At 40.1% G+C, this 26,798-nt stretch overlaps 1 protein-coding gene across 3 annotated transcripts in view; it reads right to left on the reverse strand.

Annotated features, from left to right (window-relative positions):
- Fgf13 (fibroblast growth factor 13) overlaps positions 1-26,321 on the reverse strand; it is a 516,384-nt gene extending 490,063 nt beyond the window's left edge. The window contains exons 1-2 of one of the 3 annotated variants that reach the window (XM_040744655.1): positions 26,072-26,321; positions 7,015-7,214 (exon numbers count right to left, since the gene is read on the reverse strand). In XM_040744655.1, coding sequence (XP_040600589.1) covers positions 7,015-7,063 — 49 coding nt within the window. In that variant the 5' untranslated portion in view covers positions 7,064-7,214; positions 26,072-26,321. Of the gene's footprint in view, positions 1-7,014; positions 7,373-7,867; positions 8,005-26,071 lie in introns of those variants that run through there. The other 2 variants (XM_040744654.1, XM_040744656.1) reach the window with 2 other exon arrangements.
- Between the last annotated feature and the right edge of the window lie 477 nt (positions 26,322-26,798).

Genomic DNA, 26,798 nt, shown 5'->3' on the forward strand with positions numbered 1-26,798 from the left:
ACTTGTTGTTGTTCCAGAAGACTAGAGTTTGATTCCAAGTATTTATATTGGGCAGCTCACAATTGTCTATAATTCTAGTTCCAGGGAATATGACATCCTCTTCTGGTTATGTGGGCAATGTACTTACAGGTATATATGCTCACTCAACACATACATACATATATGCATACATAAATACAAATAAAAATAATTTTAGATGTATTGATAGACAACTATCAGTGCCATACTGTTTAAAAAGATGGAATGAGATACATAAAATGATATATGCTTAGTAAATAGCAAGTATTCAATAATGTAGGTGCTACAAAAATAATGATAGTGATGTTTATTGTTTTTCAGTGATTGAACTAGAACATGCTGCTGCCCAAAGGAGTTCTCTGCTTTGTCTACGTCATTCAATAATGACTTCTTATTATCTAACAAAGTACAAAACTATTAAGTACCCTAGGATGAGGCAGAGTAGAGGTCTTCAAAGAAATGAGACAACAAGACAAGGAGAAGTATCAACAAGGAAAGGAAGTATACTGAAAGATGAGGTGGTAGGTTGTCATATACCAAAGACTACAACATATTTTGGTATCTGACAAACATGTACTATTAGTACATTTTCCTTTGGTGTACTAAAGGAAAGGGTCATGAAAGAATAGTTAGTGTAGGTTCTAGATATCACCCTAATGCTGCTTATATGGATGCAAACCTTTCTCAAAATTCATCATTGTGCATCCTTCAAAGATGTGCATGTTATTACAGCTAAACTTGAAGTTCCAAAAAGGATGTTGAGTCCATACTAGTTTTTCATTGACTATTTTCTGATCAGATCTAACTTCCACCAGATTATTTCTTTCTTCCCAGGTCCTACTGAGAGGATCCAGAAAGAACAGACAATCATAATTTCTTTAAATCAAATCCAGAACAATTTTATGTTTCTGCAGGCAGGCCAAGCAAGTAACCCAATTCAAACAAGACCTATTGTGCTCTCTAGACTGTCAATAAAGCTATACTTCAGTAAAAGTCAAGGGTACTGCCAGATTGAAAAGAACCAACAAGAACAAATACTACCCTTTGGCCGTAGCTTGTGAGGAAGGTCATTAGTCAGGGACACTAGTACCATTTCCATTTGAAATTGAAAGCTTAAATTAATTTATCAGTGGTGGAGTCAAGGGTAAGGCATGAGACCTCCTTTACAGTAATCTCAACATACAGTAATTATAATTTATGCTTAATGCTTATCAAAACTCAGATCTCTTGAGAAAATAGTTCTTTATTTTTGACCATACCTCAAGATCTCAAGATCGGGAATATATTTTTTTAAAAAAATATATAACCCCTTTATTTTCAAGGTTAATATCCTAGAAAATATTTCTCTGGAGAAAATAAATGGCCATTCATCCAAAAAGAAATTGAAAGTAAGCACTGAAATGGTGGTCAAAATGACTACTATAATTAAAAAAACAAGTGACTTTACCTGTAATGTGCCCCTAAAATTGTTTCATCAAGATATGACATCCAACTAGATGTGGTGGTGTACTACAATCACAAAGCTTAGAAAGGAGAGATAGGAGCATTACAAATTCTAGGCCAGTCTAGCCTAGAATATTCAAGATTAGCTTCCAGATTTCTCTCCAAAAGAAAAAAGAGAATAAAAAACGACGAATATAAGACATAACCAAATCTCCTTGCCTCTTATACCATAAATAAGCAACCTATATTTCAGGTTAAACATTAATGATACTACACAGAACAATGTAACCTACTGAAATCTACTCCTCAACCTGCACTGATAAGACACAATGATGACTGTGTCTTCTGAATAGGAAAATGTACATCAGTACTATAGAAAAATGAGTTACAGAGATCTCTGTCTTCTGTACTAATTGTTAAAATTGTATTATGTGCCTTATCATCATATCTCAAAGGTAATGTTAAGCTGAGCGCAGTAACAGACATGTGGGCTCCCCTTACCAATCATTCTTTAATTTGTGTGTTTCTTCTGCTTTGAATTGTTTAATCTTGGCAATTATTTTTCATCCCTTTCAAATTTCTCAACTCCAAAAATATAATCCATAATGAAGTAGACACTAGAAAGCCTTTTTATTGGCTATATTTGAGGAGCTGCAACACATTCTGGTTGTTCTGTGTTGATTGTAATTCCCAGAATGAGGAGTTGATTTGGGCATAAAACAGCACAGCTGCAGAGAGACCTGAAATGCTAACTGCTTCATCTTCCTACTCTCTACTTCAAAAATGAGCCTTCTGGCTTACTATCCAAACTCTAATTCCAATGTCCCCTCCCCTTAACCTAGCCCCTGTCTTCACAGGCGTGACCTATATATCTCCCAGACATACACATGGTCCTCAATGACTTTTTTCATGTCACAGCCCACATTCTGCTTCACTTCAGTCTTAACCCAATATCCATTTCCATTCCAACTTCACCCACATCACTAGCCCTAGGATGCAGCTTGGCCCCTGTTAATGACTTTACCTTTATTCTAAAGGGACTTGATGAAAATGGTAGTAAGACAGAGAGAAGTTACAGCATCTTTATCGCCTGCTTTAACGTGCTCTTCCTTCTAGCTTCTGCATATGTCAATAAAGAAGCTGTGCATATCCAGAAATAAGAAAGAAAAAAATCTGGCAAATGTGTGCAATCATCTCCTACCCTGTACCCCAAACAGTCAAACAATTTGATTAGAGACCAACCCTGGCATAGCATCTCCTTGAAGCTGTAATCACCACATTCACCACAGAAGAGGCTACGTGGCTCACAACAACTGTCTACAAACCATGGGTCTTTGACGGCATGATGAGGAAACAAACTAGTCTCTACATGAGACAGATTATGATCACTGTTTTTAATAAGAGGTCATCTACATCAGGACTTCTTGCAAGTAAACACCTGTTCTAAACACCTGCTTTGCTTGGCCCAAAAGTCTTACAATTGGTCTCAGTGGCAAAGATGACATTTGGTAATGGAATTCAGAATTCAAGCCATGTTATGCTTACTAACTAACCACAATGCTCTGTGCTCCTTGGTTAGGGAAGAAAGGCTACTCAAACTTACCAACAAGGAAAGAAAAATGAGATGTGTCCATACATGTCACAGTCTACTATAGCAAAAGCTGTGCAAGTGAATGACTTCATGAACTATGCATGGAATTGGCCTCCATCACTCAGTGGCCAGCAAAAACTCAACCGTGATGCAAGTGCTCTCACCAGAGAACGCAAAGCCCATGTGGCTTTCAAACTTGCCTGTGGCTGTGGGACTAAGCACAAAGGAAAGTGTGGTTAAATCAGCACATCTAACCCCAAGTATGTTGCAATGAACCAAACCAGAAACTTGGAATGTAGAATCAGCTAGCTAGCCCTTTTACTTGATCATGAAACCATTTGGTATCAATTGTCACAAGTTGCCACAGGAACAGCTGCAGTAAACTGGACACAGTTCTGACTGAGTACTTTCCTAACATGAGAGTACTGGAAGATCTTATGCTATATGACAGAGAAGAGTGAGTAAAAGCTAAGAAAATATCTATTTGGATAAATAAATGTTGCGCATTCTATTACCCTGTGATAGAAACACATTGTCTTGTTCAAGAACTGCATGACCTAAACAATATACACACATAAGTTTAAAGTATATGCGAATCATAAATCAGTACACTAAGGTGACTTGCTATACAAGAGGCCCTTTTAATAATTTTCAAACAGAATCAAGTACCCTACCCTGCCCTCTCCCAGAAAAAAAGTCTAGCCTACCTTGTTACACTTTTTAAAATAATTATCAAAAATCACAAGCCCTGGCCTCAAAGAGTTGAAGGACATTACAAAAAAATGGACAATCTATAATTTATATGCTCTAAATATCATGCTTCTTTTTCTTTGTTTTGGGGGCGGGACTTTGCCTTTCATTGGGGGGTGTTTTTTTGTTTTGAATTTTAAAATGTTTTGTCTATTTTTTAGACAAAGTTTCAGTTTAGTTCATGAGACAGGCTGGCATTAAACCTGCTTCAGTCTCTGGAGTACTGAGTTTACAAGTGAGTATCACTATCCCCAGCCCAAAGCACATTTCATTCAGTAGTACAAAATAAGTTACTGATTACTTACTATGTGTGATTTAGAAAAGCTAGCAATGTGGTACTCTATAATAATCATCAATGTAGTGATGATAGACTGTGGGCATGAGCCCCAAATGATAGGGTAGGAGGATGAATTTAAATAAGCAGTAGGCTGCAAAACACATTATGAAGTTCATTCAAGCTGTTCCTAAATTATTTGACTTGATTCAATCATTTGTCACAGCGTCATTCAAAATTAAATGTATTTTTGAAATATCTATTAAATGTTTGATCCCATATTGCTATGTTACAAAGGCAATGCTAATGAACACCTGAGATTTGAAAATGCCAAATGTGACATATATATATATATATATATACATATGACATTTGCAAATAACCAAATCTTTTCATTATGTAAATAAATCATATTGGCTAAAATAATTCATAGATGTGGTACTGTTCATCTCCAATATTATCTTTGTAATATAAGATTCTTGAAAGCAAGAAAAAAACTAATGAGTACTTGACATTCACTATTTTAAAAATTCTCTGAATTAGACCAACAGCAAGGCTGATATGGCAATCTTGATTTTAAGTAGGAGAAACTTCCCATTTCCTCAGGAAAGTAAATTCCCTTCTAAAAAGTTGCCCTATTAAATTTATTCTAATTCCAACCACAATTCTAATGATTAATTACAGAATCCCAACAGAGAGCTGTGTTTTTAAATGTGCTGAGTCAACATAAGAAAATATCATGACATATGCCTGGTTAAAAAAAATTCATTACTGAGTTACAGAGACCTGTGCTCCTGTTTCCAGATGTGTTAATCCATTCTGAACAACTGAAAATTATATACCTAAAACAGCAAGTCATTTTCTGTCTATGAAATTGACTTAGGATCCTTCAAATGCAGACTGAAACAAACCCTGAGTAACCACCTGCTGGAAATCAGAGACCAAAGTTCCAGCAACAAAGTTAAATAGTCAGGGTTCAAATGGGAATGAGTTACTTGGGGCAGTCAGATGCTAAAATCTTTCCTTGCTTTCGCCTGTCTAAGCTTTAGATGGAAAATGACACCTGAGGGGCAAGTATTAGGGTGTAACTCAGTGATAAAATACTATCCTCACATTAAGCCCCTCAGATATAATTTCCAGCATGTCAAGATCAATTTTAAGGATCCTTAAGTCATTTTTCCTCATCATATGAAGTTGTCTTTGAGAACTTTCACAATTAAGAAAGCCCTCGAAATACGTAAACAGCAGTTCTACTCTCAGAACTTACTGTCACAGTTAGTATGTGTGTCCCAAGGGACCACCACGTCTGAGTGAGCGAGTCCCCAACTCTTAAGTTGACACCTCTGAACGTTAGGACAACAGACTTAAGCCTCCCCAAACTTCCAGAGCTTTTAGTCCACCACTTTTGCCTAGTGGGAAGAGAAACAACTCCACTTAGAAATAAGGATGAAGGTCTGAGCTGAAGCCTTTGACAGCTTTCCTAGGGGGAGGGCCAGCGCTGTCCTAGAATCTCCTGAGAAAGCAAGTTCTGAGAGAAGAGTAGACAGGAGGAGAGGGGAAGTGTGAGGGGGAGTGGGAGGGAAAGCAGCCCTAGGGGTCAGGGAAGAATTGTGCCCCTATCACCAAGGGCTGGAGCTCTTCCACTCCCACTGCAGCAAATCCACTTCAACAGGAGTGAGTCTCTGCCTTTGAAGGTGCATGTGGTCCATAGGACCTAGCCCACCCCAGAGTCCACTGTGAATATCCCAGACAGGTACACCTGAGCTTTTCCACACCTTCTGCCTGTGCCTGTCTCTGTGCCCTAGTCCTCAAGGCTGCTGACTCCCCTTTACATTTTCGAGCTAAACTGGGTCCCCAGCAAGGCACCCACTACTAGGAGCTGTTGGTAGCAGAGGACACCCTTTCCTTTTCTTGAGTTCTTTCCAGTCTGAGCTCTACTCTGCTGCATGTCCCCATCCTGCCGGCGGGAGGCCCCAGGCCGAGAAGTACACTCTAGGGGACATGAGACCAGGCGCCTTGGCCAGGTGGTTATATCCCAGGCAGTTGAGAAAAGGGACTATGCCCTCCTGCAGAGGCCCAATACCAGTAGGCACTAGTGGCAAGGGGACAACAGCCTTTGTTCTCCCGGGGCTTGGCAAGGCTGCGCTACTGAGGCGCAACACGGGCGGCGCCAGGGTATTCAGACTGCTCACTTTTGCACGCGGCGTGTCAAAAGGTGCACGTTAATGCCTTCTCTTTTGAGTGGGATGGGTAGGAAGTTGGAGAGTAAGGGGTAAGAGGTGAAAAGAAGAATGGGGGAGGGGTTCTGCATATGGGCCAGGCTCTTTGTTTGCATTGGGGGCAGGGAGAGGGGGTTGAACATGGGTCTGAGCTAAGATCCTGAGAGTGGGACAAATTCCTGAGTATGTCACCATGTTGCACCAGCTCAGCACACATATGCACACACACTCTGGTGCACTCACACACACACACACACACACACACACACACACACACACACGCAAGTACACAGGCACTCACACACAGAGACATACACGCACGCACACACATAGACACACACACATAGACACACACACCACACGCAAATACACACGCACACACATACAGACAGAAGCCCAGTATGTAGCAGGCAGCAAGGTTCCAGGCGCTCCAGGCTGCAGCAGCTTCCTCTGCCCGCAGCGCCGCCACCATGCGTTCAGAGGGGCAGTGGAGGAGACTGGAGGCACTCGGAGGGGCCACAATTCCGAGAGGAAGGAGAGAAAGTGGTGCAAACCCACACTCCTCCAGAGGCTCTGACCTCCCGGGTCTTTGTCCGGGGTCGCACAGGTCATGATCAGCTTAGGGTCTTAGCAGAGAGACTAGGAGTCACAGGGCGCGCACACAAGGGGGCGAGGGCAACCGAGCAAAGGAAAGGAGACTGACTGGCTGGTGGGCTTACCCTTAGAAGCATCTTTCTCCTCTTTGGGCTTGGTCACCTTTCCACTCATAGATCCCAGCTTGCTTGACAAGGTTCGTCCAGGAGAAGGAAGTCCTCGCCGAGCGGGCTGGACTTGAGAGAGCGCTTAGGGCGGCAAGTCCGGACCGCGAGCTCAGTGTGATTCCGGGCGGGCGGAATCCGCTGTTCCCCACTGCTGCCGCCTGCGAGAGAGTGGGGAGGAAAAGAGAGGGGTGAAGGAGGAGCCGCCGCCCGAGCCCTAGCGAGCGACCGGCCACAGGAGGAGCCGCTCGTCGCACTCGCTCTAGAAGTGCAGAGACAAAGCGGAGCGGTCGCAGCTTCAGCGCCCCACCGCTCCTGCCAGTCCGCCTAGAGCCCCGCTCCGGAACCTCGGGGCACCCAGGAGGCGCGGCCGGGACTCCCCGGCTTCGCCGCCGGCCTGCCCGGGCTCCGTGCGGGTCGTTCGCTCCGCGGGCACCGGCCACGCAGGGAGTTGCCTGGGTGGGCTGCCCAAGCTCTGATGGGCTGTTTCCCCGCCTCTCCCAATCTGCTGCGGGCCGCCAACTCAATCAAAATAAAAACCCCGAGGAAGGTTTAAAAAAAAACCAAAACAAAGACGAAAATATTCACTTAAAAATAACGAGCCTCCCCGAAAGGGAAATGTTTGAACATGTGATGAGCAACGTGTGAGCCTGTTACACCGCAGAGCCGCGCAGCAGCTTCTCACCCGCGGGCATTCGGAAAGGGAGGATCGCCTCCTTTTCTCTATTTAATCCATTTTCAGGTTCCTGTCTTTTGACTAAAAGAGGGGCCCGAGTTGCTGGCTGGTGGAGAAGCGGTTACCGATGACCCTTACCTGTTCTCTCTCCCTACACCCACACCCCCTCCGAGCTCTCGCCTTCTCCCTCGCTGCCACTCTCCAGGCAAAGAACTCTCCGATCCCAGAGAGCCAAGAATCAGCACTGGGGTGCGTTCTATATAAACGACAAGGTGTGGGCACGCGGGGGGGGACGGTGAGGGCGGGGCCCCACAAAGCCGCCTGCCGGCTGTAGTAAAAGCAGAGCTCGACAGGGGCGCGCCGACGTCAGCTGCCACCTAGCAAAAGCCTGGCAGCCCAACCGAGTGCAGGCGAGCGTGTCAGCGGGGTGTCCCCTATCCCCTGGGATAGTCAGGGCTCTCCTGTGCTGCCACAGCTGCTTTTCTCGAGCTAGAAGTCCCCAACCTCCACCCTTGTTACTCCCTAGACTTTTAGTGTCTGCCTTCCCAGTTTCATTGGTCACCACTCACACTTTGGGGACTCCGCTGTTGGCAACTGCGCTGAAATCTCAGTCTTGGAATCTGTGGCTCTTTACCTCTGGCCAGCTGTCCAAGTTGAGACAGACTGATTCTCCGAGAAGGGAGAAAAGGGCGCTGGGATCTGGGTGTCAATAGGGCAGAGAGTGAAACTGACCCAGTGGTTGCTGCTCTTCGTCTCCCCCCCCCACACACACACCCTGGCCCCTCCTCCCTGGCTGTATTCTCTGGTTGACAAACTGGATGCACAGTCCCCACTGCTCAGGTTATCCAACCTTATGTGGAGCAAGGTGAGGCTAGCCTCTAGCGGAGCAGAAGAATAAGTAGGATCAGCTTGTCTCCCAGCGTGTGACAACCATGGAAGAACTCTGGGAGCTAGAAGTGGAAGAAAAAGTGCCCAGAAACCAGATATCATTGTACATGGGGCATAAGGGAAAGGGGCAGTCAGAGAATACGAAAGGAGGAATGCTGCGGAAGTCAGTAATCAGTCCCTGGATGTTAGGAAACCTTTCCCCTACAGTCCTGTAGGGTGGACAACTGTGTGCTGTTAGGGAGTAAGGTGACTGATAACATGACTTAGTCCACAGAGCCCTCAGCCCATTCCTCAAACCACAGGCTTCATCCCGGCCATGGAGATGCACGAGTGAGTCCCAAGCAGGAAAGCCATCCACCTTATCCCAAGCCACTCCCACCCTCTCCTTAATTTGGTTTGGTTTAATGATATTAAACCAGGCGAAGAAATCATATAGATGGATTAGTCCTACTGAATCCCAGGCAGTAACTCAATTATAAGAGCCTGCTGTGGCTTTCAAGACCAGGAGTGTGGGCTGCCCCTGCTGCCAGCCAGGGTCTAAAGGTCAGTAATCCTCTAAACTCAATTTGCAGCCTCCATGCTCAGTCTGGGAGGAACTGTAGGCCTGGTTTTCTTGCAAATCATATCTAATAATTTGGAGCTTGATGACACAATGTAATTATCCAACCTAAGGTTAGACCATTAATTCAGTATTCTGATACAGAAGGAATTTCTCTTCCAAAGACAAGAATTTAAATGGGTTGGAACTTTACATGTGTTTAAAGGAAAAGCAAGAGAAAAGTGATAAAGAAAAGTTCCTATATAACCTATACCCAATAATGGTTACCATGCATTTAGTGGCTAACCTGTGCCAAGCAGTAATGCTAAATCACCACTACATCAGTATCTTATTTCTTATTCCCACCATTCTTAGGAAGTTTTGGATTTATTATTTCCATTTTACAAATGAGGAAATCAGGCCTTGGAGTGATAAAGTACATTTTTTAAAAATCTGGTCTCACTGTGGAGCTCAAGCTGGACTTGAACTGCCAGATGCTAAAGTTACCAACATAAACCACCATATCCAACTAGCTTGCATCTAGTCATTTTTCATAAAGGTCACACATCTGGTTATTGGTAGGGCCTGGGTAGGAATCTATGTGTATCTGTCTCTAACACCAAAATAATCCTTTAGCACTCCATATTTACAGAACTTTCCTTAAAAGGGGGAAACAGTTTAACTGGACATATCTTCAAGTCACAAACTTGTAAGTCTTTGTCAAGCTCCCTAAACACACACACACACCATGTGTGCTTACACGCATCTCCTGTGTACCTATACCATTTGCTTTGTCTATATCTTCCTGGTAAGCTCCAATGGGTTCACCACATGACAATTTTAGAGGGATCTATGTGTTTATAGATAAACTCTGCCCTCAGCTCTATAGTCAGCATTCAGCTGGAATCCAGATATTGCTCTATTCCTTAAGGGACAGTAAAATAATAAACACAGAGTGAAACCTAGCTTAGCTAATATCACTGAGGTGATGTAGACTGGTGTTTGCTTGGGAGAATGAATGAAGTGTGTCTGTCCATGAACACAAGAAAGTAAAACTGTATTCCCTTACTGTAAACCGCCCTGCAAAAGAAATAATTAGAGCATACAGAAAATAGACAACTCATGCAAAAACATCAGAGATGTGTGCCCATGTTGGGACAAATCAATGGTCATCATAAAAGTTTTAATGCTAGATACTAGGAATTATGCCTATTCAAGTGTACAGCCAAGCAAGGCACCCTATTCAAGTGCACAGCCAAACAATGCACTTAAATAGGCATAATAAATTTTCTGAAGTCTATGCTAAGGAGCTTATACACAAACTATTCTATAGGGAATGGGTCTGTCCCTTCTTTTAAACACTCTGATGTGTTTAATATGAAAATATTGTTAGCACTGGCTCTGATGAAAGCATACTCCAGCCTCCAGTGTCCACCTTCCAAGACACCTGGTTTGCAAAATAACCTGCTAAAAGAGGTTCGTATATCTTGCTAGGATGAATAGAGAGTAGCCCACCACCACCAAGAGATTTGATCTGCCTTGCTTTGTTTTGAGACAAGGCCTTACTGTGAATCATAGGCTGGCCCGGAATTCCCAATCCGGTTGAATCTCCCTCCTAAGTGCTGAGAACCCTGGTAGGGCTTAGAACCCATTCAACCTACAGCATGTGCTGGAAGTAATGCTTTTCTACTTTTAGACTATATGGGAAATTATCAGACAGAGTTGCCTGGCCCACCTGGTGGCCTATTTCATAAATATTCTGGGGGAAATACATCATCGTACATAAAGTGTACCCTCCCTCACAAAAGCATACTGGCTCTGTAGCTGATGGTTTATGTTAACCTCCGTGACAGCAATCCAAATTGCTGTCAAGTCAAGCAAGAACTACATTTTAGATAACCAATCCAAATTACCAGATTACGTCAGCCTCATCTGTCATCTGTCTGCAGTCTTATGAGACACCCTTTCAATGGAGAACTAGTCAATGGGATCCTGTTCAAATTCCTGACCCAAAGAATGGTGATCAAAATTAAGTAGTGTTATTGTTGTTGTTTTTCACCACTTCAGTGGTTTAGGAATAGTCTGAGTATCCCCTGAGTATCTGTTATAACTAAAGACTTGGTTTTCGGGGTAGCATCATTAAAAGGTAAAGAGCCATTGAGAGGGAGGGTCATTGTAAGTGCATGTGTGACCCACTGCAGAAGGGATTGTGAAACAGCAAAGTCTGTTTATCTGACATCAAGGTAAGGGCTTTTATATGTGCACACACAACATGCAACTCTCATTTCCCCCACAGTATACATGATGCGACTCCTTTCTCTGATACATACTCCTGCCACTGTCATTCCCCATGGAACACCTTTCCAGAGTGGAAGTCTGCATCTTGCTGTTTGAACTCGCAGTTTTCCAAAACCGAGATAAATAAGTGAGGTGCCTCAGGTATTTTACTGTAGTAATGCTAATCCAATTGATACAGGTTCTAAGTTTTAGGGTAATATGCTATGTGACAACAATTAATTGTAATAGAAACTCACAGTTCTTGCACACCTGTAAGTTCATGTTATTTCACAACACAGCTAATATCTGTTGAATCCATGCTGTCCTTGTGCTCTTAGCAATAGAACGTGGTAGAATTTATGCTATGTCTGTTCCTGCTAAAGCCTTTAAAGTATCTGGAAGAACATTCTTTTGGGGAAACTCCAGCTACCATGTAAGACATTGGACATCCTGCATCTACGATGCCAAGAACCCCAATGTCACAGTTACTTTTTGTCAGCATGACACAAACCTGTACAATACCTGAGAAGAGATAATCTCAACTGAGGAATTGCATCCATTAGATTGACCTGTGTTCATGTCTGTGAAGCAGTTTATTCATTGCTAATTAATATGGGAAGGCATAGTGTGAATGGTGCCATCTCTAGGCAGAGTGGCTGGGGTTCTTTAAGAAAGGTAACTTAAGTACTAGAGAGGCAGACAGGCGGATCTCTGTGAATTCAAGGCCAGTATGGACTACTTAGCAAGCTCCAGGACAGCCAGTAGAAACCCTGTGTAACCTTGGGAAAGAAAGAGAGGGTTGGTATGGAGAGAGAGAAAGAGAGAGGGGAGGAGAAGAGAAGAGAAGAGAAGAGAAGAGAAGAGAAGAGAAGAGAAGAGAAGAGAAGAGAAGAGAAGAGAAGAGAAGAGAGAAGGTAGTTGAGAAAGGCAAGGGAATCAAACCAATTAGCAGCATTTCCTCCCAGTACCTGCCTTGAGTTCCTGCCCTGTAAGCCAAATAAACACTCTCACAAGTAGGTTTTGTCACAGCATCAGAAAGCAAACTAGGACACCAAAGCTGGCCATTGCAAGGGGTCATGTGAAAGAGTACTAAGTAACACAGGTGATGGCAATTACCAAAATTCTAGCTATATGGCCCAAGTCAGACAATCTCAGCTTGCTGCCAGACACTCCTGTTAGAATTGACCAGCTTTCATAAGGCAAAAAGTCATCTCTTTCTACACTCTATCCAGATTCATAATCCACACAATGTGATCGAAATGGCTATTGTTTTAAGACATTCAGCTTTCAGGTGCTCTGTTACACAAACGCTTGATAAAGGAAATGAATATCCTAGACTTATTTTGAACCCATGATTTTCTGTTTCCTGTTTGTCTGTCTGCTACAGATCAAAGTGGATTTTAGAAGTGAATGACAGTTGTAAGACAGGGAGATGTCAATAATTTATCCATTAGCAGCTTAGCATTAAGACCTTCACAAACCATAGCAAACAGATATGTGATTTTCAGATATGTGATTATCTGTCCCCGAATAAAACTGAGCATTTGGGCCATTATAATGTGATATTTAGAATGCTTGTGAGAAACTGACATCTTTAAACATTTTGTCACTTGCTTGTCCGGGGAAGAAGGAAATATTGAGATAGAACTTATTGAAGAATTCAGTCACACTTCAAAACAATGGGTATTACAGGGCAGCATGGGCTGTCCATCAAGAACTCCTATAATTCGACATTTCAAAACAATAGATATCACCGGGAAGCATAGGCTGTCCATCAAGAATGCCAATCATTCCATAGCACTCAGAATTGCCTATGGCAAGAAGGAGTGAATAATCAATATTGGCCTCTCTCTCACAGTATGATCTACATTCTAAAGTCTGTCTCAACCAACTTTCTCAACATTCTGAAGGGCCTGGAGCAAAGGCTTAGAGGTTAAAGACACTGGCTATTCTTCCAGAGGAACTGAGTTTGATTCCCAGCACTCACATGGCAGATCACAACCATTCTAACACAGTTACAGGGTATCATACATTCTCCTTTGACCTCCATGGATACCAGGCATACAGGTGACACACATACATTTAAGCAAAACAGTCTTATACATAAATATAAATCAGTCTTTAAAACGCACAAGCATGCAAACAGTGAACTTTGCCATCATTTCTCAGCATACAACATATAAAATGCTTTGGCCCAGGTCAGTTTTCCAAGGTTTTTCAGATTGTCTTTACTCCAGCAATCATTCTGACAATGGTAAAAGTTTATTCTTTTCTTTAGAAATTTTTGTGTGTAATATTTAGTTGCTAGCAGATTTTTGTTTGCCTGTGTCTTCAACTTCTTTGACAAAGATGTCCATAGATGATAAGTACTCTATGTAACTCTTTATAACAAATGGCCAGATGCCCATTCGAATCAGGACCTAACATAACACCTATCACACAAAAGACATAATAAAGATCCCATATTCATAATGCCATTTTCAGAACTACTAAGTTTCTTGCGTATGCCAAATATATTATGCTATTTTATACTCCAAGGAATAATCTGATACTATTATACACTCCACATTCCAAATCAGGTAACAAATTCAGAAAAGTGAAACAACTTATACAAATACAACCAGTAGTAGGCTTATCCAGGGCTAGGGCTCAAGTAAGTCTTTTTGTTTCCAAAATTCCTTGCTCTCTAGAACTTGACATGTTTTGCAGTTATTATGGAATAATTGACATCTCTGAGAATTTCACAAAGGGAAGTTCAAGCACTAGAACAAGAATAGAGTTCTCAGGACTTAATGGCTATTTCATTATTACTCTGTCAATGCCAGATTCTGTCCCTATATGATTGACACAGAGGTGTTCTTCCCACATTCCACTTCCAGGAAAGGGATGCTAGACAGGCATGTAGACTGTGGTCAGTGGGAGGCCTCCAGCTGTCATGGCCATCAGGGTTGCCTCATTTGCTGGGTTGCTTTATCAGATGTCATGATAAATGTGACCTAGCCTGAGTTCAACACTCTTACAGACTCCATTGCTTCATGTCTGCTTTAACCAAGGCTGTAGTTGTCCTGCTTCAAAGTTCAACTCATTCTGCTCAGTCAAGCCTTCTGACATTTCCCTTCCCAGTTCTTGATTCCTAAGTAAAACCTCCCTCTACAAACTTCAGGGTTGCTTTTCACATACTTTTATGGAATTCAGTCCCTGACATTTATCCCTGCTTCTCTCAAATCCTGTCTCATATAGCCCAAACATTTTCTAGGAATATTTCTTTTCTTTCAACAGGTGGTCAGAGGTGTCCAACATTTCAACATTGTGATATAACATTGCCATCTACAAAATTTTGGGGCCATATTCATAGCTATGCTAGATTTAAGTGATCAGTGTTCCCATATCTTTGGACTGAGACCTCTCTCTTATCTTAGGTAGTTCCTTGAAGCCTTTTCAACAGTATTAAGGTTAGGGTCTTGGTTTTATGTCTATCACAGAGATCTGATATTTAATTGGTGCTACATGTAGCTGCAAAATTTTAGGGAACAATGATGAACAAATAGTGAAACGAACAAATATGAAAAATTACAGTATGAGTCATTAATTATAAGATAATAATGCCTGTACTTTCATTTAAAACTAATTGTAGCCTTATTGTTTTGTGCCAGTCAGTGTTTTACTACTGTAAGAACCTACCTAAGGCAATCAACTTTTATAGAGAAAAGCTTTGCTTAAACTAATAGTTTTGGTCGCCCTGTTAGTTGCTTGCTTTAAGGCATGTGCAGTATACAGTATAGGCCAGTTATATATTTATAGCAAGTTCCAGGAAAGCCAGTGCTATGTCCAAAGATCCTGTCTCAAAAAAAGGAGAGAGGGGGGAGAGACAGTGTGTGTGTGTGTGTGTGTGTGTGAGAGAGAGAGAGAGAGAGAGAGAGAGAGAAAGAGAGAGAGAGAGACAGACAGATGGACAGACAGACAGACAGACAGACAGAGACAGAGTATGTGTGAGAGAAAGACACAGAGACAGACACTCAGAGACAGACACACAGAGAGAAACTGGGCAATTTATATGCTCGGGTTATTGTCAAAATTGAAAGCAGCATCAGGACTTAACCTCAATTTTTTTTGTTTCAAAAGCCTATGCTGACATTTTCAAGAAGGTTCTGATTGCCATTGGAAGAATCTGTCAATAGTGAGTGATGCTCTGAATTTACTATTAGTGGAAATGGCATTTCTTAGCCCCACATTAAAGCTTGGCAGTCAAGAGAGTTATGGCACTGTGTTGAAGGACAGAGTTGTCCCTATTCTCTTCTTTTTTCTTCTTTCTGGGATACTATGCTGATAGAGTGGATGTAGGCCTAGTATGTGGTCTGAGTGATTATTACACACCACTATGGACTTACCTATCTGTGGCACTTCCTGTTAAGGGTAGAGGTTACATTTCCCAGAAGTCTAGATGTTGAGATGAAAATACAACTCTCACCTCAAAAGAGACAAATATGACTTACCATTGTCTGGGAAACACATATTTTGGTCACCCCAAATTCCAAGCTCTAACATGGAAGCAATTTCATGAAGGCTTTTGTTTTGCTTTGTTTTGTTTGGAGTAATAAAACAAAGTATATCATAAATCAACACAAAGAAGAGAAATCTCTAATACAGGCCTCAAACTCTATTTAGCGATACTCCTAATTTTCGCTGCTGGAAACTATGGTTTTGTTAAGTTAATACATTCCAAAAGGGTTTCATATGTTAGTGTGTTACGCTAGTCACAGATGTGGGCAAGGAATGAATCCTTAGGTAGCTAAAGAGAATCCAAGCTAAATTGAAATTTGGCTCTGGATCTACAACATTCCAAACTCTACACAAGCACGGAAGTTCTAGTCAGTTAATCACCCTCAGAGAAGGTTTCAGTTTGAAGGTGCAATTCCCTTTTGGAAACTTTTGTTCACATAAGTTAGACTTTGTCATTGAGAGAAACTCAAGTCTTAGATGGTCAGAGTAATACAGACTCACTATTCTTAGGATGATGTGATGGTCACACAGCAAGAATGAACAGCAATCCTGTTTCCTATTATCCTTATGGAGCTAAAACTGGCAACATTACAGAATACTAGCTAATTTCTATTTTCTTGCCTCCTACAGGGATTCAAGTTGTAGTGATTAGAGACATTAGTCTAATTCCCTAGCATGAATTTCCTGTATTTTCATTCTCCTCGTGTCTCCATTTCTAAAATTATATTTAAAATAAATACAATTCCTTAGCATTGTAATATACTTTAATTTTATTACATTTATTTAGTGCATGCATGCGTGCATTTGTGTGTGTGTGTGTGCATGCATACTCATACATGTGCATAGGCACAGATATGCATGCCAGAGCATTCATGTGAAGATCAGAAGACAACTGGTGGGCGTCAGTTCTCTGCTACCAGAGATCAAATGTAGGTCATTTGGTTGGCAGCAAGTGAATTTAATTGCTCGACCAACTTGCTGGCCCAAAATCATACTATTGGAGTGGTTATTTTCACATCAGTACCCAAACTACTACAATTACCCTGAACCTCACCACCAGCCCTGTGTTATTGTAAAGCAGCTCCTTGTGAAGTAGGATAACTAGAGTTCAGTCATGTCATGTGAGAAGGCACTGGGGAAATGAGAACTTCGACTTACAGTGTTTCTCATTGCAAACTTCAAACTCTTCACCTTTCCTGAGGAAAAGAGTTACTGAAGCTTATGGAAAGCCTCTGAATAGGAATTGTGTCCTGCATGTTGTGAAAGTCTTGGCAAAAAACTGTTGCCTTTCTTACTACATTAAGTACAAAGAAAATCATTAGTCCAGCACTATAGAGACCTTAAAAATGAGTACAGAGACTGAGAAAATACCATAACCATGTTCCTGCTGCCATATGACTTTAAGAGCATATGAAGGAATGAATCAAAAGAACAGGTGAGAGACACTATAAACCTAGAAAGAAGGCTCCTTCCACTAAAAACTTAGTTTCCTGCCAATAGAGAGCCTATTACCACTTGAGTATCTGCCCCTTTGACCATGAGGCAACTTCAATAAGCTAACAACAAAGTAATGTCTAATTTTTGTGGAAGGACAGATAAGTGATAACTTGTAAACTACCACCAATGCCAATAAGGAAGACAAAAAGAGGAATACAGACAGGTTGAATGGCCACATCACAAATAGACTTTCTGGTACTTCAAAATATGATTTACCAAATCAACAGTTTAGTAGATGATCTGTGGAAGAAGACAACTGTGACTGAGATCCAGGAAGATAGCACACAGAAGGAAATAACAAACACAAACCAAAACGTCAAAATGGAAATTGTAAGGGTACAAAATATAAGAAACTTCAAGGACAAATCCCCAAGAATACTAAGAAATGGATGAAAACAGAGGGTACAGGAAAAATGGAAAATAGGTTCTCTGAGCACAACAGCTATATAACTGAAATCATTTAAATGATGGAAAATTAAGAGTATGGAATTTAAGAAATGTACTAATAGAATACCAGTGAATTCAAAGTGAAATGTCAAACAATCTGAAAAGCAATGAAATTAATCATTTTATTTCAAAATATACATGACACAGAGAAAATTTTCCCCAGAAAAAAACTACATATACATACAGCACTCACAAACAAATATAAGAAGAGAGATTATCTTAATATTTGTCTTATTATGGTTGGGAAAGAATCACAAATATTATGAGAAATAAATAGGAGAGGAAATAACTAAACTCTAGAATTAATAAAATAATTAAAGGTTGTTCTTTGAGAAAAAAAAGTGATGGTCAGATAACCCTCTTGGAAGTCACATTAAGAAAAAAAGAAAATAAATATTTCCGAGTCTTGAAATGTGCAAGGAGACATAATCAGAAGTAAAGACATATATAAAGAATTCTACAACAAATTCTTCAGCAATATAGTTAAAATTCTGAAAAGAAATGCTTTTTTAGTAAACTAAATCTACTCATTAGGAAGCAGAACTTTTTAATTCATCATTTATCAAATAAGAGAATGAAATCATGAATAAATATTTATCATTGAGCAAATCACCACAGCAAGGGAATTCATGGGTTTTTATACAATTGTAAATACTTGGGAGAAAGCAACATTTCAATATAATTTAAATTCTCTAAAGCCACAAAAAATTAGGTAATCCCTTCAGTTAATTTAATGTTATGGCTGAGTAGCTTGGTGTTCTTGTGGGATTCTTAACAGTGAGAGTGGGGGTGGTGGGTGACTTGTCTAAATATGTGATCCTTTTCCTCTACTGGGTCACCTCATCCAGCCTTGTTGTGATAGTATGTACCTGGTCTTATTGCAGCATATTATGCTGTATTTGGTTTATGTTACTGGGAAGCCTGCTCTTTTCTGAGGGGAGACGGAGGGAGCATGTATCTGAGGGAAAGAAGAGATGGGGGATAAAGACTGGGAGAGGATGGGAAAATGTGGATAATAATAATAATAAATTTATTTAAAAAGTAGGTAATCTCCTTAATTCTTTTTAAAAATGACATTAGTCTAAATTTAATCTTTAGATATACAAAGGACTATAAAAACAGATAAATCTATAGGTACTCCTATTTTTGAATATATATGATGACATTTTTAATGAAACACTAGAAAATACAATCCATCAGACTTTCAATACAAAAAAATATGACCAATTAAGATATATTTCACCCTTCCCTTCATTCAGGAAATTTTTTCAAGGTATTCATCTCCTGTGCCTTACTTTTGTGGTATGCCAAGTGATTTGTCATAAATAATAAAGTGGGGTAAAAATGTGACTCTTGCAAATGTGGGGCCTTAAAAGCTCTTGTCCACCTTTTCCTTCCTTCTTGTATCCTGGCAGTCACCCTGAGACTAGCTACATGACTTGATTGATAAAAAGGGGAGATTTCTTGAGAAAAAATGGTGCTAATCACTGTGACCTGGAACAACAGAGTCAGACAAAGACACTTACCTGAACCCAGAAGAGTGCAAGAAGACCCTGACTAACAAGAAGACACACAAATACATATAATGAGGGTTTAACTGGTTTGTTTCACAGAAATTATGAATCTATGTACTCTACTAAATTTGGAAATGTGAAGTAGGTTCAGCATCAGTATATGTAAATCCCTCAATATAATTTGTGACATCAATAAATTAAAGAGGAAAATGATATAAATGTTGACATTAATATCACCTTAAAAGTCATTTAGCTGCAGTCCTAATTAATTTATAAATTAAATATGATCAGAGGAAAATATCTGGAAATAGTACAGTTTACTAAAAATTGGCTGCCAAATATAATCATAAATGGCAAAGCACTGCCCCAATCAAATAAAATTCAGAACTGGACAAGAATGCTTCATATCCCTGTTATTATTCATCATCGTTTTAGAGTTTCTAGCTAATTAAAAAATACTGAAAGGAACTTATTTAAACTGATATCTATCTTTAACTGTTAATGTTATGTTTTAGAGATAAAAAAGAAAACACTAACAATAGCTGTGAAACTTATTCAGAGAATTTAGTAGGTGAATGAATATACAGTTGGTTAACACATGTGCACACACAGCACAGTTTCTATATTCAAGTAATAAACACTGAAATGAAAGTGAAATAAAACTATATTAACAGTAATGAAAATACCCTACATAATACTGAGATAAATTTAATAAGAAAAGCATCAAGCCAGTATGAAGAAAACTGCAATGCCAGTGTGAAAGACATAAAACAAATCATGACAAAACGAGTGAATGAATCATAAGAATTGATATAAAACTTCAATTTTTTCAAAGTAAATATTATATCTTCAAATTCCAATTTAAATCTCCAATGTGATTATAGTAGAAAAATAAGATATTCACATAATAAATTTTTAATGCTTATGTGTTAGAATAAATGCCATCAAATAAGCGTGAAAAATAAAAGAGAGAGAGAGAGAAGAAGGGAGAGAAACGGAAGAATACTCTCTCTCTCTATATATATACATATATATATGCATATATGCACTCTAAAGTGTGTAATCAAATGAATAGACAATATGATTAAGACCAAAAATCAATAATGCCAAATTATACGTGTACAATCATTTAAGATTTTAAAGTATAATACAAATTGGTGTTTCATTTTGGCTGGGCAAAGATGGATTGGAAAAGCAGTATGGATGTAATTAGCTATTAATTTGAAACAAATCAGACCTCTATGCCTAAAATAAACATTATATACAGGTAAAGACAAATTTGAAGAGAAAAAGTTCTGCAAGAAAGTCTGGGAAATGATATGCATACTCTTGCAATTGAAACAGTCTTTTAATTCCTCAAGATGAAAAATTATATAAAAGTCATTTTACAATATGCAGTTTCCAGAATTTGGGCAAAAATCGCCATAATTCATACAGATTAACAAAACATTGGAAACAAGCCAGGTGGTGGTGGCACATGTCTTTAATATCAGCATTCCTCTTTAGAGGATCAAGCCTGGTCTACAGAGAGAGTTCTAGGACAGAGTCCAAAGCTACAGAGAAACCCTGTCTCAATAAGTAAACAAACAAGCATTGGAAATATAGCTCTACCTAGGGAATACATGATGAGTTTATGATGATACTATAAAGGCTGTGCTCACAACCAAAAATACAAGAAACACCTACAAACTGAAAAGAGAAGGAGGAGGAGGAGGAGGAGGAGGAAGAGGAGAAGGAGGAGGAGAAGGAGGAGGAGGAGGAGGAGGAGAAGGAGGAGGAGGAGGAGGAGGAAGAGAAGAAGGAGGAGGAGGAGGAGAACCACTTCCTAGAGCTGTAGATTTAAATGGGCAACTTTTTCCTCCCCTAAGGAACTCACACTGATTTGAAGCCAGTGAAACCAGAAACAGTAAATCATTTCACCCACAGGACTAACAATATTTACAAAGTATTAACAGGGGGTGGAGAGATGGCTTCATGCTTAAAAATACTTTCTGCCTTTTCAGAATATAGAAGGCCCAGGTTCAGTTGCCAGCACCCACGTAGAAAATCACAACTGTCTGTGCCTCTGCTTTCCGGGATGGTCCCTCTTCTGAGACTGGTGAGTCTGTATCCACAGACTAAGGCATGCACGCACAAAGATAATAACAATAACAAAACCCAAAGAACCCACAGTAAAATTGTCATGGGGATATTGCAGAATGTGTGTACTCCTACATTGACAGGGGAACTGTGAAGGTATTACATGCTTTCTAGAAAGCAATGGGGCAATAGTCAATGAAACTAAAAGCAATGATATTTTATTCTGAGGAATCTGTTACAAAGTAAGAAAAATGGCATTATGTAAATGTATGTAATCAAGGTTTCTTTGTTATTTTACCTTTTAAAAGCAAAAGGTGGAATTTTTTGGATAATTTATTTCCATCGGTATCACAACAAAGAATCAAATTAAACAACTGTAGTTGATTTGTGGGATTTGTTAAATGGAAATAAGAAGAACAACAGTAGCAAATATGGATTTATGTAAATAATGGAGACTTCATGTAGCCTAGCCTAGAACTATGTAATTCAAACTGTCCTTGACATTACAGTCCTCCTGCCTCAGCTACCCAAGTGCTGAGATTACAAGTGGTTGCCTGACTTTGCTTTATATTTCCATAACCCTATGGCATAGGTACTATTATCATTCTCATTTTCTGGATTAGCAAAACAAAGCCCTAGAGAATTCAAGGTCACATTATTAGTAAAAGACTAGGAAAGTATAATACAGAAAAGTGTAACTGACAATGTAATTTCTGTATAAATTATAATTTAAAAGGTAGGCATAGGCATTTGTGCACTTATACAAACTATGTATGTTTAATACAATTCTATGAGAATAAAAATGTAGAAGCATCCATCCAGCCTAGTAATATCATTATGTATTTTATAATCGTATTTTAATATGTACGGTGTGTGTGTGTGTGTGTGTGTGTGTGTGTGTGTGTGTGTGTGTGTGTGTGTGTGACTGTGTGTATGTCACTTGAAGGTTAAGGAATAGCCACATTTCAACAATTTCTGTAGCAGACTTTGTTTCTGTTCTGTATGTAACAAAGAAGAAAAGACTATTCCAAGTTCATTCATATCTCCATTGCCTGACTTCTCTTGTTCCTCTTTTGTAACCCCTGGCATTGTGTTCATCCCTCCCACATGGCAGAAGAACTGTATTTTGAAATATCAGGTGTTTCCTATCCTACTGAAGCCAAGAGACTCTGTGGAATCCATTTATTGCTATCTTAAATTGTCCAAACTAAGAGGGCTTCTAAGTCCCTACCCTTGGACAAATCTCAGATTTGAGGAATAAAGGATCTGCCTCATAGTTTTATGTCCTAAAGAAAATAAAGCTTCATTGTGTGATGTTTTATTCTCCCTTCCATCTATGGCAGAAAGATCTAATAATTTAAATTTATTTATTATTACTTTCTGTGCATTACATATGAATGTGTGTGAACATGTGGATGTAGGTGAATGCTTATCACACATGGAGGCCAGAGGTCAACATCAGCTGTATTTTTCTATATATTTGGAGAAAGGGTCTCTTATTAAGTGTGGAGGCAACAAATTGGCTAGATGCGCTGATCATTGAGCCCCAAGGATCCCCTTGCCTTGCCTTTTGTCACTGGGATTATAGGCATGTACCACCACATGCAAAATCTTACAGATATAAGTTCTGGATATCCAAACCCAGGTCTTCCTGAAAGCATATTTGAATGTTATCTTGCCCATGATGGGCATACTGTACTCTCATGCTTCAGAGAAAAAAAATGGGCTGTGGTATCTTTTCCCATGGAGCTTGGGCTCTTGATAGGAACTCCTTTTTTCATTTATTTGCTTTGTTCTAGGTTATTTTGATGTTTTTATTTGTTTGTGGTCTGATTTTAAACTTGTATTTTTTACATTGAATTCCTGTTACTTTCAGTTTAGTCATTGCATATAATGATATATTACATAAAGATTTTTTTAAATTTAGGTTAGAAAAAATCTTGTTTCACATGGCAGTCCCAGCTCCCTCTCCCTCCCCTCCTCCCCTGCCCTCCCCACCAGGTCCCCCAGTTCCCCACCCAATCTCTATTCCCATCACCAAGGAGGGTGAGGCCCTCCATGGTGGATCTCCAATAACTGCCATTTCATCCAGGACAGGGCCTAGGCCCTCCCCCCAAGAGTCCTGGCTGACAGAGCCTCTGGTATCGTGGTATGGGCACTCAAAGTCTATTTGCACGCCAGGGATCAATACTACCCAGGGCCCCATAGATTACCTAGACCTCCTCACTGACACCCAAAAAGTTATTTTCATAGAAGTATGCCAAATATTGTGAACATTTTCATTTCCCACCCTCCCCTTTTTCTTCTCCACTTCCTCTGATTCCTTTTTGTTCCCTCATAAAGCCTTTCTTCTACTCCCATGTCATACGTATTATATTATGTAGCTGAATAATTTTAAGAAGCACAAATGAGAACAACATGCAACGTTTGTCTTTCTGATTTGGTAAAGGGATAGTATTTGAGTAAGATTCGTGTTTTTGAACATCGGGACAGTATCAGTTTCCCTGAGGTATTTAAAAATTCCATTGGTACTGAATTAGAATTCCAAGAATTGAGAGAGTTTAGGTACTCCTCCTCGACATTCTTGTGTGCCCTGCAGTGTAGACCATCAGAAAGCACACAGATGGGTATGCAGAGAAGTGAGAAAAGACACAGCAATAGCAGGAGGAAATTGACTAGTCATGAAAGCAGAATGGGAAACAGTAAACACTCAAATAGACTGGGGATTTTAGGGTTAGTAAATTCAAAGATAACAAATAAGATTGCAAAGGTGGATGAGGGCTTTCAGGAAAGCCATGCTAAAGAGCCTAAACTTGATTGGAAGCAAATGAAAAATAGTTGACACATTTAAAAACAACAAATAAGACAACAATAGGAAACTCCACTTTCCAGTGCTTCTCAGAATCAACAGGGTGTTTTTTGTCTGTTTGTTTGTTTTTTGCTTTTTTTGTTTTTTTGCTGGAAGTACTGCTTCTGGAGAACTACCCCCCTCTAAATCATGGTTTCTGAGGATATAGCTCAAATTAAATTTTACAGAATCTTTCAGGGTGATTTCTAGGCAGCCAGCCTCACAGTGGATTATGGTTGAGTTTGGAAACCACTTCTTTACAGATGAATACATTCCTGAAAGGTTGTTTCTGTACACAGAGAATGCATTACTGGAATCACTTGTTCAAAGTACTAGGTAAGTGCACTATTTAGAAGTAACCTCCAATAAGTCTCCTTGTTCAGCAAAAGAAAAAGAAATTATGTTCTCCATAGCATTTCCATAAAATGCATACCTAGGTTCAATGCAAAGCCCTTGACAATTTTCAATAAAATGTTACATGTTTGAGTCCCTAGTGTTAGTGAAGCCACATGACTGCACTAAATGTAACATGGGAAAAATAACTGTAAATGTTCAAGTTTCACCTAGTCTTGTAACACAGTGAATGAGCCTCAAGATGATACTGAATGAAAGGAGAAAGTGTTAGCAGGATGTGATGCTGAGAAGAGGGCTTTAAGTGGAAAATGTGGTCATTTTGAGGTTGCAGGGAAGGATGAAGCAATCATGCAGGTAGACAAGATTGTCATTTATTGTAACCCATGCATTAATGGGGATTGGATTGCATAACTTCTAGGGTGATTTTTGTAATTTGAAATATTCATTTTTTAAATTTGGACATGTTTCTTAAACATAGAAGTCAAAAAGAATAGAAGTGGAGAGGACATACATAATGTTCAAGTATTGGTCTAATTCATTTTTAAAGGTATATAAAGATGATTCTGAGTCAGGAGGTTTGTTTCCTCAAGTCTTGTGATATTTTAAGAGTGCCATTTTCATTTAAAGAAAGTGTATCTCTTACCAAAGGGTATCTTCTTCTATGAAAACATCATTATTGACAAGTGGGGATGCTGGCCTAGGAGTTTCCTTAGCATGATGCCTAAAAGCCATCTCTGAGTTTTCCAATAGCTAAACTGCTTCTTTTTCTCAGTGGCTCCTAATCTCTAATCCAAACCTTCCCAGATCCCCTTCAGTTCTCACTCCTTCCTCATGGTCCATAATTATGAACAGGTTAGAAACCAGAAAACAGTCTTCACAGCAGTATTTCAGAAAGGAAATATAATCCAAGCAAGTATTTTGTGAATCTGAGTTGGAACACTTCTTTCCTAGGGACTGCCTAAACTACAGGGATCCCTTTTGGATCAACTCTAGAATACTACTCGTCCATGCTACATAGCAGAAAAGGCAAAAATGGAGAAGCAATACCCTGGGGGAAAATTCCAATTCTTGTAGTAGTGGGAGAAGAAATAAAAAGGTACCTTGTCAAAATAAAACAAATCTTGGTACAGAAACTGAGACCGGGTTTAACTCAACATTTTAAGTGTTTTCTTGCTGACCAATCACTTGGCATTGTGGTGGGAAGGTGAAAGGAAAAGAATAAATTTCCACATACTATCATGGCTTTGTTGGTGTTTTAGTAGCACAGACTTTTGATTTGTAGACTATGTCCTGTCCTGACATTTTTCTCCCTGCCCCAGGCAGAGGAAACTGCGGCCTGTGTTACCCAACAGCATCCCGATTCCAGAAGCATTTCCCCCAGTGAGTTCGTTTTCACCTACCTTAGAAGTGGAGATGCAGTGGGCCTGGCAGCGAGGAGCAAACAAGATCCCACCATGAACAAAAAGCTTAAAGGCCCTGGTTTTTATTAGTGCCAACGGTCCTGCACTCCTAAGGCCAGGAAAATTCTTGGTTATATCATCATCATTCTTTTCTCAGGGTTTCAAGAGTCTGCATCGGAGCCAAAGGACTCAAGTCCTAAAGTTCCCCTTGGCTTTAAGGGCTTCGGGCAGGAAAAACAAATGCAGAAGACTTGCAGGGGGCAGTGGACCCTGTTCAGTCCACATCAGACTGTTCTGAGGAGTGGTAAGTCACAGGGTCTATATGGCAGCTATTTTTAGTGAAACTAAATTCCTTCCCGCAAGTTCTCCTGCTTCCAATTTGTTCTAAGTGTAGGAGACCAGCTGTGGGCAGATCATCTTACTGGACCAAGTCTCTGTCAAGGCAAAGGCACCACAGCAGGGAGGTGAAACAAAGCTCACAGTTTGTGGTGCTTTGACCCTGTCTCACTGTGTCACTATCCCAGAGGAGGAGGATCCTTTGGAAAGGAAAGTGTCACCATACAGGGTAGTGGGCATTCCCCTCCATTATGGCAGAAACTTGATACACAGATGACATGAGAGGAAAAAAATGGAAAACTGGCAGGCCTTTCACTTTCTCTTCTAGTGCCTATAAACAACACACACACACTCTCACACTCACACACTCACACACACTCATACACACACA

This window comes from Mesocricetus auratus, unplaced genomic scaffold (assembly GCF_017639785.1).
Source record: "Mesocricetus auratus isolate SY011 unplaced genomic scaffold, BCM_Maur_2.0 Super-Scaffold_100003, whole genome shotgun sequence".
Lineage (NCBI taxonomy): Eukaryota > Metazoa > Chordata > Mammalia > Rodentia > Cricetidae > Mesocricetus > Mesocricetus auratus.